The following is a 13058-nucleotide window of genomic DNA, read 5'->3' as shown; positions in this document are numbered from 1 at the left end:
CTTTAATACATTTTCTACTTTTGTTTACAATTATGCTACAGTCCCGAAATTTTTATTATGGATTTAGACCACCAATGGGAACACTATTACTCCGGTCCCCGAGTTTCAAACTTGACACAGCAATAACTTTATACATTGCATTTTACGCGAGCCCACGCAGTTTCTACAGGAACGGCTTTCTACTGTAGTTAGTCTAGGGCAACCAGACTCTAGTAACTGTAACACTTTATTATTCTATAGAGTAAGACAAAGTTTGGCACACTACTTGTCCCACAGTTTTGAGGAATCGTGAATCGTGTGCTTGTGTTTTGCTAAGAGAAATGTTGTATAGTTTAATTGATATGAATTTATTAGTGAATTACAATTTCCCATTGACATGAATGGGAAAATGCAAAAATTCACATTCAAGTATTTTTTCCTCTGAGACTGTGAGGACTATAGTTACAAAACTTGGAGGATAAATTCATAATTATCACTAAAATTAATTAAAATTATAATTGTATCGGTCGGCCTCATGGTTGCGCTATAACAGCCCACTTTACCTTTTGGCTTATAACTCTTGAACCACGCCCATTTCCGCCATGATAGATTTTCGGCCATTTTGAATTTTGTCCAAAACACACTTTTTGCTTTTCGCAAAATGTATTTTCTACAAATCTCACAAAAATCTGTACACGTGATCTCTGGACCTTTCCGATGAAAACTCGAACGGCGGAACTTCGATAGTGCGTATCGTTCGGCCGTAATCGTCGCCCGAAGTTAGTGGGAGGGGCCCATTTTACAAAAAATGCCGCAAATCACGAACGGAATGTCCAATCCATCCCAAATTTGAATCAGATGTCCGGGGTGGTTAAATCAACCAAGTTCTAAAAGCAATTCCATTTTCATCCATAGGGGGCGCCGCAAATGCGAGAAATGTAACCGTTTGTCGCAAAAACATGAATTTCGGGGGTTAAATCCCCTCCGAATCACTTACGCATGATCACAGGGGTGACGCGACATTGTAATTGGCTGTCAACATTAGTGGGAGGGGCATATGTAAGCCACTGCGGCAACCACACTCTGCAATTTTTTTGAATTGCGAATTTTCTAGTTGAATGAAGTTCTTGTAATTGTGCTTTGGCAGTAAAAGAAGAAAGAAACTGAACACAAAGAGTACAGAGTACTATGAGAGACAGAGTATAAGGCAGGGAGGGACAGAGACCGAGAGCTGGAGATGTGCGAGAGAGACAGAGAGAGTGAGATGAGTCATATACTGTAGCATGGCATGGCAGCAGCCTCACACCCCCCGCCGGAGTCGGCAGAAATAGAGCCTTCCACTCCTCGTACAACAAACACTCGGCTGTCAATCAAACGCCTGCTAATGATAAGAGCCCCATTTAACTCCAAGGTCAACAAGCGCCTTCTCCCTGAGCATTTCCACAGCCTGGCAGCCCGCTACCCAGCGATAAACAACCTCCTCTGTTTACCATACCTGCGTGAGCAGCCAGCAGAACACGTGGACGTCAACTGAAACAACCACAGACACCGGTCGGTCCTCAATTTAGAAAAAAAGAGCGGAAAGGAGAATGATGCTATAGCTAAGGAGAGATTTGACCAGCAGTGGTCCAATGTGATTTATTTTGCTCCCTGGGCCACGGCCAATTGGGTGGCTGGATCTGTTTGGGATGGGTGTTTGCGACAATGGGCCCGTGCTATGCTAGCTAGCTTTGACACCGGGTGAGATAGGTCCTTCACAATGGGGCAGCCAGGCACCATTGGTGAAAAACGGCCCCACAACAAGGCAGCGTCCACAGTATAGGCAGACATCAGGAGACACAAAGTGCACACTGACAGGTCCATAATCGCACAGTTAAGTCCTCGGTGTTCATTTAACTCTGTTGAGTGTAAGAATGGTCTATTATCTATTTCTATGCTCCCGGGGTAAAATTGACACGGAGGACTTCACTGTGTGCCAACAGGGGGGGTTTCTTCATATTGTGAGGAGGATTTCATCTCACTAAAGCTCCCATCAGAGGAGCTGCATTCACCGTGGCAGCCCTGGCTAAATGAGACCAGTTCTTTTCGCCATGTAGACAGAACAGGGGATCGGCTGCCTGCCTGTGTTTTTCTGGTTCCTTCCTTCCTACCGTAAAGCTGGCCAGCCCTGTTTTTTTGGCAGGCTTTGCCAAAAAGGGACTTAGAGGCGAAAGTGAGAGAGTGAGAGAGAGAGAGAGAGGTAGGGAGGATTTTTTTTCTTTCCTGCTCTAAGTCTACAGCAGGAGGAAAGCAGATGACTGTCCTATTGAATGCATGTTTTTCTCTCTGTAATCCCCCAGAGCAAACTCCTGCTGGCTCCCCAGGGGTGTGTGTGTGTGCGTGCGCATGTGTGTGAGTGTCACTAGTATGTATACAGTATGTGTGTGGCTGGAGAAGGTCAGCAGTGTATGGTACTGTATGTCTGTATACGGTTGTGTGTGTGTGTGTGTGTGCGTGCGTGCGTGCGTGTGTGTGTGCGTCTGTGTGTCATTGGGTGTGAGGGTTCTGTTCTCTGCATAGGTTTGTACGTGGTGGTACAGTACATGCACACGCGCACACACACACACACACACACACACACACACACACACACACACACACACACACACACACACACACACACACAGACACACACAGAAACAGATGCACTATACTGTACATACTGTGTGCACTCCAGGCAAGGTTCCACAAGCCCATCCTCACAGAGAGATCAGTTTGTTGCTCCCGGGGAGAAACCTTGTATCTCATGTTTTTTTTGTAAAATAACTCTCATACTACAATGTCACACAAAAGTAACAACAAGGTCATCAGGGTCAGATCAACATATGGAATGTCAGAACAGGTCAGCTCCATATATGGAGATCTAAGGGTGGCAATGGGGGCTGTGTCTTGAGTGTACAGCGCTCCATATATGCACATCCAGGTGATGATCCAGGGTTTACACTCCATACAGTATATGGAGCGTGTCACAAGGCGTGACGGACTGACGGCCATATATGGTGGCGTGATGTGCAACGAGGTGTGAGGGACTGACGGCCATATATGGTGGCGTGACGTTTCACGAGGCGTGAGGGACGGAACGGCGGACGGTTTTCGCAGGTTTTCATAAAATAGCCAAACTACAAGCTCACGGCATGTCGCGGTGAGATGGGTCATGTGAGCTTGCATTTAAATAATAATTGTATTCAATGATGAATAGCTCCATTGGATCCATTTTGTAACACAAGGTTCCACAGTTGTGGACACACATGCGAGGTGTGCGCCCGACAGCCACGATTTGCTGTGTGTTACAGAAACTGCACACAGCCACATCTGATCCTGTTAGGCCGCTGTTGAGCCAGCCTCCCACCCTGGCACTGTGAGCAGGACTGGGGCAGCTGATTCAGCTCTCACACCGTGGCCGTGGATGATGGTGGTCGAGTATGTGTCCAGTATTTTGACAGCACATTTTTATTTTTGTCGCCTTTTAATAGTTTGCATTTAGTTTTAGTCACATTTTTGTCACCTAGAATGTTTTAGTGTTAGTCTAGTTTTAGTCGCCTAAATATGATAAAGTCTTAGTCGACTATAAATTGGCAGTTGATTTAGTTGACTTGATGCTCCCTTCTATGCATGAGGAGTCCAAGCTGCTTCTTTTCACCTGCCAGGGTGGAGTTTCCCTGGCCGGACGTAGCGCGTGGAAGGAACACGTTATTCCGACCAGTTCCTTTCCCCTCCATCAGGCACCCCGGCTGGCCAGGGGGAGGTAGTTTAGAGACCAGGATTACTGCATGCTTTTTGTGAGGGTACCTACCCTAGGGGACACGGGGAGAACATGCAAACTCCACACAGAAAGGCCCTTTCGCCATCCCCGCCTCGGGTATGGGCACTGATGACATGGAGAGGGAAACACGTCCCCAGTACCCACAGCGTCCCCAGCGGGAATCGAACCCAGGACCTTCTAGCTGTGTGGCAACAGCACTACTGACTGTGCCACCGTGCCCCCTGAGAAGTGCAATATTGCAGAGTTTTATTGTTGAGGTTTGATTGAATGCCTAACAATTGCCTGTGATGTGTTTCAGTAATAATTTGGGCTGGACCATGTGCAGGATAGCAGAGGGGTGTTTTGTTGTTCTTACTGTGTGTGTGTGTGTGTGTGTGTGTGTGTGTGTGTGTGTGTGTGTGTGTGTGTGTGTGTGTGTGTGTGTGTGTGATATGAAATGTGAGCTTACCATAATCACATTAATCCTTAATCATATTCCATCATATTCAAACAAGATCACTGTATTTTATTAGATATTATATTGATATTATACTGTAGCTATTTTCTCCAGCTCCGTGTGGTGCATGAACCCCCCACCACTATTGTGTGGGGTGGGTCTATGATGCACAATAGTGGTGGTCCCCAGGTTTCTCTTAGTCAGGATGGTGGTCCCTGGGTCAAAATCAGTTGAAAACCCCTGTTCTAGTGTAAAGGACATATTATATAACTTGTATAGTTCATGTAGACTTAGTTTTAATACTTGTATTATTTTTATTTATGTATATATATTAAACATTAATATATAATATATATTAAACATTAACATTAAACATTATGTATTTATGGTACGCTCTCATTTATAATACACCCCTGTAAATGGTATAGTCCAGGCTCATTATCTCCAGCTGGGTATAAAAGGCTGCCATTTTGCTAGCGGACAGGATGGGACTCTGTCCTGGGAGTAGAGAGCTTCCTGTATTTATGTCAGTTGGTATTGTTTTGTTGCTGAATAAATATACCAAATGCAAAAATGGTCATCCTCACACCTACAAAAATGTAGTAATGAAGAACAGATTATGCCTCTGCTTCTTTAAACTGGAAACCTAAATTGGCAATGTCACCTTATCTAGCCGGTGTTTAGCCTGGAACTCACCTATGCTTTTTATGCCATAGGCAGCTCCCGGCAGGATCCGCCGGGAGAAACTATGCGCAGCTGCGCGACATGAGACTAATTACTTAGAGCGACAGAGAGAGAGAGGAGTGTGTGTGTGTACATGTGTGCGTGTGTATGTCAATTTTACAAAGGTGCAGACGATCAGAAATCAGCAGAGAGTGAGCAATGTTTGCGCTACTCTATGCCGAATTGAAGTGGACTCAGACCCAGACTTTGTTTTTCCTCCCTGGAAATAAAAACGTCTGGGTTTCCGAGGCTAACCGGTGTTTGACTCTAATGTGACTGGTTTGTACAGCTCCGTTCCCATTGGTGCCCTTTCTAAAACACGTTCTGTAGGTTACAAGGTGCTTACAAGGTGCTTACTTTGGAGAAGAGCCCAAAAGCTAATGGTGTGTACTGTGTATTCACTTAATGACTATGTAGTTCAGATAAGAGGATATGTGACCTAGCCATTTCACGGTGTAGTTGTTGTAAAACAAAATAACAATTAAAAAATATATATATATAACAAACTACATAAAATCTGTTATGATAATACAACTAGGGCTGGTCACTTCAGTGTATCATAAAATATACAAAATATATTGAAATAATAAGAATATTCTGTTTCCAGGTTCAGGAGCATGTGATGATTTATCAGGGGGAAAAAAACTATGATTATGATGATGACTTTGATATGAAAGATAATGAATGATTGTGCAAGAGAAGGAAGACATAGAGAGGAGGAGGAGGAGGAGGAGGAGGAGGAGGAGGGAGTGATTGCGGCAAAGAAAGAAAGTGATAGGATAAGTAAAATACAAAGAAAGAGCATGGAAGAGAATAAAAGTGAGGGTGAGAGAAGACCAAGAGAAGGAGGCAAGAGATATATCATTAGAAAACAAGGAAGGAAACGGGGAGGAAGACAGTCAGACTGCAGAGAGAGAGAGAGAGAGAAAGAGAGAGAGAGACTGAGAGAGTCAAACAGAGACCTACAGTTAAGTGGCTTTCCTCTACTTATTGGTTTCAGTGACTGGTCAAAACTGTTCTCCATTCCCCCCCTCCCCCCTCTCTGCTTCTTCTTCTTCTTCTTCTTCTGTGCTATGAAAGATAAAGCGTCCGGGTCCTACTGAGTGGCTGGCCCTTGTTCACAGCTGTGGCCTTTTGGAGCCAATTTTCCAGCTCAGGGAGCAGAGAAAGACAGAGGGAGAGGGAGAGGGAGACAGATATGGGGGTGGGAGGAGGAGGAAGGAGGGATGAGGAGTGTCGGGGAGGAGGAAAAATGGGAAGTTTTACGGAAGTGAAACATGGGTCGTAGCAGGCTGAGGATGATGGTCTGTACTGTAACTGTGATACCATGGATTATAATGGGTGCTGGTGAAAACCCATCGCATATCGTTGCTGTCGGCAGAAACCACGTAACTCCATATTTCAGTTTCATTTGTAAATGAATGCCGTACTTTGTTATCTATTGGTGTCACACAACAAAAGTAGCAGAAATAGGTGGTCTACAACCTTGTAACGTGTTAGTTTTGGACATTCAAGCTTTCTGCATGACAGCGATAAGTAAAATGAGAAATCCTGTAATACTGTACTGTTGGATCAGTATCTCTATTGTGACTATAAGGTGCTGATTTCACATTTGATTAAGTCTGTATTGTGCATGCACATAGCAAAATCACTAGTGTTAATTGCTGTAAGTGTAAAGATGGATCCATAAGACACATAGAGAGATAGATGTAAAGGCTTTTCCTTTTACAAAAATGGACCTGTGTCCACATGCACTGTAAAACACCATAATGGTTATATGAAGCTCAACATTGTTTTTCGTACATTAGCTCTACATTTTTCTCTTCAGTCTTTACACACTGGGAGCTTGACAAATAAACAATATGAATATTTCCGGCGGGGTATTCAGGTTTCAAAACGATTTAGTTAATGCCAGATTCATATAGATTGGTGCCCTTGGTTGCGTTGAAAAATCAACCTTTTCCTGATTTGCTTCATTGCCACAATATTTGTGTTCTGTGTGGACACACAACAGTTCCAAAAAAATAAATTTCAGGCGAATTAATTGCACACAAAAAACACAAAAACACCCACGGAGTGTAAGGTCCTTTAGTGTGAAAACGGTCTAAAATGAATGTTTGTATCTTCCCTATGCAGCAGTGTTGTTTTCTACAGTGGCACATCACAGCTTAGCCACCTACAGAAGAAACACAACTTAATGCAAACACGGCATGGATTTATGCATGCTACATGCACACGCTGTTCATATATTTAAGACATGTAAGATTTCTGCTCATTAACCATCTCTTTTTAGCTCATTTGTTTCACTCGCGACAGATGCGGTGCCTGCATAGAAGAGAATAATAATAATAATTACCAGACATCAGGAGTCACATGCAAAAACACAGATCAAATAGCAGAGGAGAAACTGTTTGGTGACAGATAACTGGATTGTCACACAAAAAAGTATTAATAAAATAAATTCAAAACCCACAACAACAACAAAAATTAAATGAAGAATGGCAGGACGACACTCTTGTGTGTCCTTGCTCATTAAGATTATTAAATTCCAGTACATCGGAGAGTGTGGGGAGAGGAAAGGGAAGAGAAACAAGTAGGGGGAAGTGTCATTATAAATGTTAACCGGCTGTGTATCACATGTACAGTAAAATACAGTATATGCCCCCCACACGTTTTGTATTATGTATACTAAATTGGCTTGGTGAACAGAAATAAACACACGTATATTCATATGCTATTATTTATATATATATAGGTTTGAACTATGAAGTGACTGAAGTCACTCTGCATCTCTCTGTCTCTGTCTCTCTCTCTCTCTTTTTCAGTCCTTTCCCGATGATTGCTGTGTGGCGTCTCTTGCTCTTTTTTTGATTCCCGCTACGGTCCTTACATAAACTGCTCACTTAATTTCACACCGCTCGTCAGAGAGAGCGAGAGAGACAGAGAGAGAAATGACATCAAACGCTTTCATTAAGAGAGAGAGAGAGAGAGAGAGAGACACACACTTTATTATTCTAGTGTGGAAAAGGAAGAGGGTGGAGGACAAAGTGACGTAGGGCAGGGGAAATAATTAAATATGTTAAAGCAAATCTGCTGTAATGTCAATATTCATGTATTACCTCTCTCTCTCTCTCACTCTTATTGGCAATATGTTGACCTCCTAGTGTGTGTGATTGCTATCATTCTTGTCTCTCTATACTAGACTATAGCCATACTTATAGTCATATACTTAAAGGTATATTCAGTGATTTCACTCAAAAAACCTTAGGTTTCGTTTTTGTCTGTGGGACCCAGCCTTTCGTCCAATCAGGATAGAGAGTCAAAAACGAAACCTAAGGTGTTTTTGACCCCCAGGGGTTAACTGGGGACAGGGAGGAACTCCTTATATGGTCAGCACACTCTATAGTAGGGAGGATTATCACAACAAAACAAAAAAATAAGTGATATTTGAATTAAGTGAAATAGCGGAAATAAAATAAAAGCAGAACTACAAGCAAGTATAACCAAATGGATCCGTATTTGTATACTCTCAGAGTTACAAAAGGCGTGTGTGTACTCCAGTGTGCTATCAGCGTACTACTGTACTGTCCACTCAGGTCTATCAGTTCTACTGTACTGTCCACTCAGGTCTATCAGTGTGACTTGTGTGTATGTGTACCCATGCATCTTTATGTACCTGTATGTGTGGGCCTATCTGTGTGCGTGTGCGTGCGCGCGCGCACGCGCGTGTGTGTGTGTGTGTGTGAAGGCGTAGCACAGCTTAGTTCCCCTCAGCTCCTCTTTCACATGCTGATGCAACATGGCTGCATGACGGTTCGAGCATCTAACACACCGTCCCCAATCCCATCCACCATAACACAGCCTGCCTCCTCACTACAGCTCTCTGTGTGTCCTTACCGTACAATGCTGTGTGTGTGTGTGTGTGTGTGTGTGTGTGTGTGTGTGTGTGTGTGTGTGTGTGTGTGAGTGTGTACACTACTACCAAACTACCGTCGGTAGTACTGTCGTCTCACAGCTAGAAGGTCCCGGGTTCGATTCCTGCTGGGGACGCTGTGGGCGCTGGGGACGTGTTGTCTCATCCGCGTCATCGGTGCCCGTACCCGAGGCGGGGTTGGCGAAAGGGTTTCTGTGTGGAGTTTGCATGTTCTCCCCGTGTCCCCTAGTCCCCTGTGCGTGTGTGGGCGTGCATGCATGCATGCATGCGTGCGTGCGCATACGTGTGCATACCTTGAGACCATCAGCAGGCGAGCAGCTGAAGAGCACCAGGTTGGTCCTGTGGGTGTGTGTGTGGCTGCTGGGTGTCCAGGGCCACAGCTCCTGGCTGGGGTCTTCCAGCGGCCACCAGCACACCGCCACGTCCTGGAGGTGGTTGAGACCCACCCGGCGGACCACACGCCGCCCCGCGCCACCACGCACCTCCACACACATGAACTGGAGAGAGACGCACACACACACAGCAGAATGAAGGCTTCTGCCACCTGAAAAAGAGGCAATTCAAAGGACTGTACACAGAACATTAAGTATTAAGACACAGAGGAATAGAAACACATTATGAAAGGACATCTGAATGTAATTAAAAAAATAATTATTTGACAGACAGTCAGTGTAAAGACTGTTAAAACAGTGTAAAAACTGATATGATCCACTTTTTTGGAATTAGCAGCAGCATTCTGAATCAACCTAGTAGTGAAGTCTACTGAAGTATACTGAACATCCTTGATATATTCTGACGGTAGGCTTTTTAAATGTCTTAATGTGACTGTTGAAATTCACAACTGAGTCATGACTACACCGTGCAAGATATTTCTTGCTTGGTTTGTGGTTTTTAACATTACCGATTTTAATTTCTTCCTTGGCTCCATTCTTTTTATTACTTCAGTATTGTCTTTCATATGGGGACCATTCAATCCATGACATGCAAAACCATCTATCATAGTCTCATTACACTGATTACTTCGTTTTCTGTATTTGACATGGAAGCAAAGCTTTCCTAGAACGGAAATGTCCATTCTTGATTCTCTATTTTTAATATGCTATTATGTACTGTGTGTAGCTATACCCATACATCACTGGCACACTGGCACACGCCAGAAGGAATTCGAAAGAAAGAAAGAAAGAAAGAAAGAAAGAAAGAAAGAAAGAAAGAGAGAGAGAGAACGTATAGGCCTAAGAAAGTCAAGTTTATCAGGGGATCAGCCAACCAGGCTAATCTCAGCGATTCACCCATTTGGCGTCAGACACACCTCACGGCTCTGAAACAAAGGACACATCCATCCTCTCATCTCAAAATATTCTTCCTTTGTCCTTCCTCGCTCTTGTTTTTGTTGATGTGTAAGGTCATTTTTTTTATCCTCCATTATTAATGTCTGTGTGTGTGTGTGTGTGTGTGTGTGTGTGTGTTTTGTTGGGCTTGTTGTTTTTAGCAATGTGCATATTTTTGGGAAGGGGCCGCCACGCTCTGCAGGCCACAACACAGAGACACGGTAATGAGCGCTCGTGGTGCTCGGGGGGCACACACACACACGAGCAAGCACACACACATAGTCATATGCATACACACATGCAGACAGACAGACACACATACTGTATGCACACACACACACACACACACACACACACACACACACACAAACACGTGCCATTAAACAAGCAGTGGTACTATCTAGAAGCTGTTTTTAAAGAAGGTGAAATTGCAGGTCTAGCAGTGTGACCCTGTCTTTTATGTTCTCCACAGCTCATTCTCTCTCTCTCACACACGCGCACACACACACACACGCACGCACGCACGCACGCACGCACATACACACACACACACACACACACACACACACACACACACACACACACACACACACACACACACACACACACACACACACACACACACACACACACACACACACACACACAGCCATATTCATACAGGCCTTTCAATCAGCCTTTATCTACAGTCACACGCACACATACACACACACACACACACACACCCTCACACACACACACACACACACACACACACACACACACACACACACACACACACACACACACGTCCTGACCCCCGTGACAGAGCAAAGGAGAGGTAGGGACCTGGCAGATAGAAGGAGGATAGAGGAATAAAGGGGAGGTAATGAAGAGAGGCAGATTGTCTGAATGGAGGGATGATAGAGGGGAGTCATAGAGGAGGAGGGATGGATGGAGGGATGATAGAGGAGAGTCATAGAGGAGGAGGGATGGATGGAGGGATGATAGAGGAGAGAAGAGGGGAGTCAGAGAGGAGGAGGGATGGATGGAGGGATGATAGAGGAGAGAAGAGGGGAGTCAGAGAGGAGGAGGGATGGATGGAGGGATGATAGAGGAGAGAAGAGGGGAGTCAGAGAAAAATAAATAAACTGTCTCTGCGATATTGTCGGGAGGTGTCTCTGTATCGTTTATGACAGTCAGTCACCATATTTGATACGGTCTGTTTCTAGACCTATAACCTCTTAGACTTACTTCAATGTAAGTATCCAACGTAAAGCCTTTATAAAAATGACATACTTAATTAATACATATATATTATTATTAAGTAACATTAACTTATTATGGAATAATTATGAACTATAGAGATATCAGAACCTGGGGAACATGAATCTCTCAAGAACAGATTCTGAGCTAGCACTGTTTTTCCCTTCTTTGCCGAAGGGGTCCCAGATTGGGGAACGTAGGTACGGTCCCATATTGCACTCTGGGCGTTGCCAGCCAGTGTATGAGAGTGACTGTGGGATGGGACTTCCAGAGGAAGTGATGTTGCGTTCTTTCTGGTTACGTTGGTTAGAGAGTGATGCTACATGCTGCCTGGTATTAAGTGGTTATTGGAGAATAAAGCCAAATAGCCAATGCACTTAACCGTGAATTACGTCTCCACGTCATTTGCGTACTCCTTTATCGGTGCCCACTCGCAATAGCCTCGAGGATCCACAGGTTGACAAGCACTGCTATACGGTGTTGTTAACCATTGTCTGTTTATTTTTCGTCCCCGGAGGAGGAAACGCGTCATGGACACTGATGACACTGTGTGTGCGTAATAACGAAGGGAGCAGAGAGAGAGAGAGATTGGCCACCAGGACGAGAGGGAACACACGCACGCACGCACACACACAGTGGGCTAATAACACTCTCTATCTCTAACTCTTCATCCCTCTATCCATCCATCCCTCCGTCCCTACAGCCATCTCTCCTCTCGTCCTCATTTTTTTCTGCTGGCGTTTGCTGGTCAGCAATAATCAAAAACCACTTTCTGGGGGTCGGATTAGTTTAGCCCCCCTCCCCCTCCTCAAGCTTAGCCCAGTGGACCAGGGAGAGGTGTGTGTGTGTGTTGCAGGGGCATGGAGGGTAGCCTACATTATGTGATTCTTTGCGCTGCATAGCTGCATATATGTTTTTTCCCACATTCGGACACTGTGTGTGTGTGTGTGTGTGTGTGTGTGTGTGTGTGTGTGTGTGCGCAGTGCGCACATGCGCAAAGACAATGGGAGGGTATATGTACTAGTGTGTTAGTGTGTGCAGCATCATGTGTTCCATGGGGTATATGTGTTTATGCGTTTGTGGAGAGTGTACATCTGTGTTGTGATGAGATGGTTGTGTGTGTGTGTGTGTGTGTGTGTGTGTGTGTTGGGGGGGTATAACATTTGGATTGGAGGCAGGGGGAGGGACTGCACGTGCGTGTGTGTGCAGTGTGTGTGTGTGTGTGTGTGTGTGGGGGGGGGTTCTTATCAGGACTCTGCCTCTGGAACCACATGGAGGAGAGATTGCTGCTTACACACACACACATGCACGTGCGCGCACAAGCACACACACACACACACACACACACACACACACACACACACACACACACACACACACACACACACACACACACACACCCTGTTTAACAAAAGGGTCGGCAGTAATGTGATAATGCTAGGTTTAGCAGTTAGCTAGTAAGTTAATGCATATCCAGGATGGCTTGTGGTGGATGGCGACTGAATAATGTCTTTTCACTAGTGCTGTAAAGTAACTACTCAAGTACTGTACTTAAGTATTTCCAATTTTCACTACTTTTACTTCTACGCTACTACATCTCAGGCAAATATT

At 44.6% G+C, this 13058-nt stretch overlaps 1 protein-coding gene across 1 annotated transcript in view; it reads right to left on the bottom strand.

The window, feature by feature from the left end:
* wdpcp (WD repeat containing planar cell polarity effector) overlaps nt 1-13058 on the bottom strand; it is a 112206-nt gene that overhangs the window by 49537 nt on the left and 49611 nt on the right. The window contains exon 9 of the mRNA XM_083774397.1: nt 9168-9371. Coding sequence (XP_083630523.1) covers nt 9168-9371 — 204 coding nt within the window. The remainder of the gene's footprint in view (nt 1-9167; nt 9372-13058) is intronic.

This window comes from Protomyctophum parallelum (genome assembly GCF_964188405.1).
Source record: "Protomyctophum parallelum genome assembly, chromosome: 10".
NCBI classification, from domain to species: Eukaryota; Metazoa; Chordata; class Actinopteri; order Myctophiformes; family Myctophidae; genus Protomyctophum; species Protomyctophum parallelum.
This window is presented reverse-complemented; position numbering and strand designations above follow the sequence as displayed.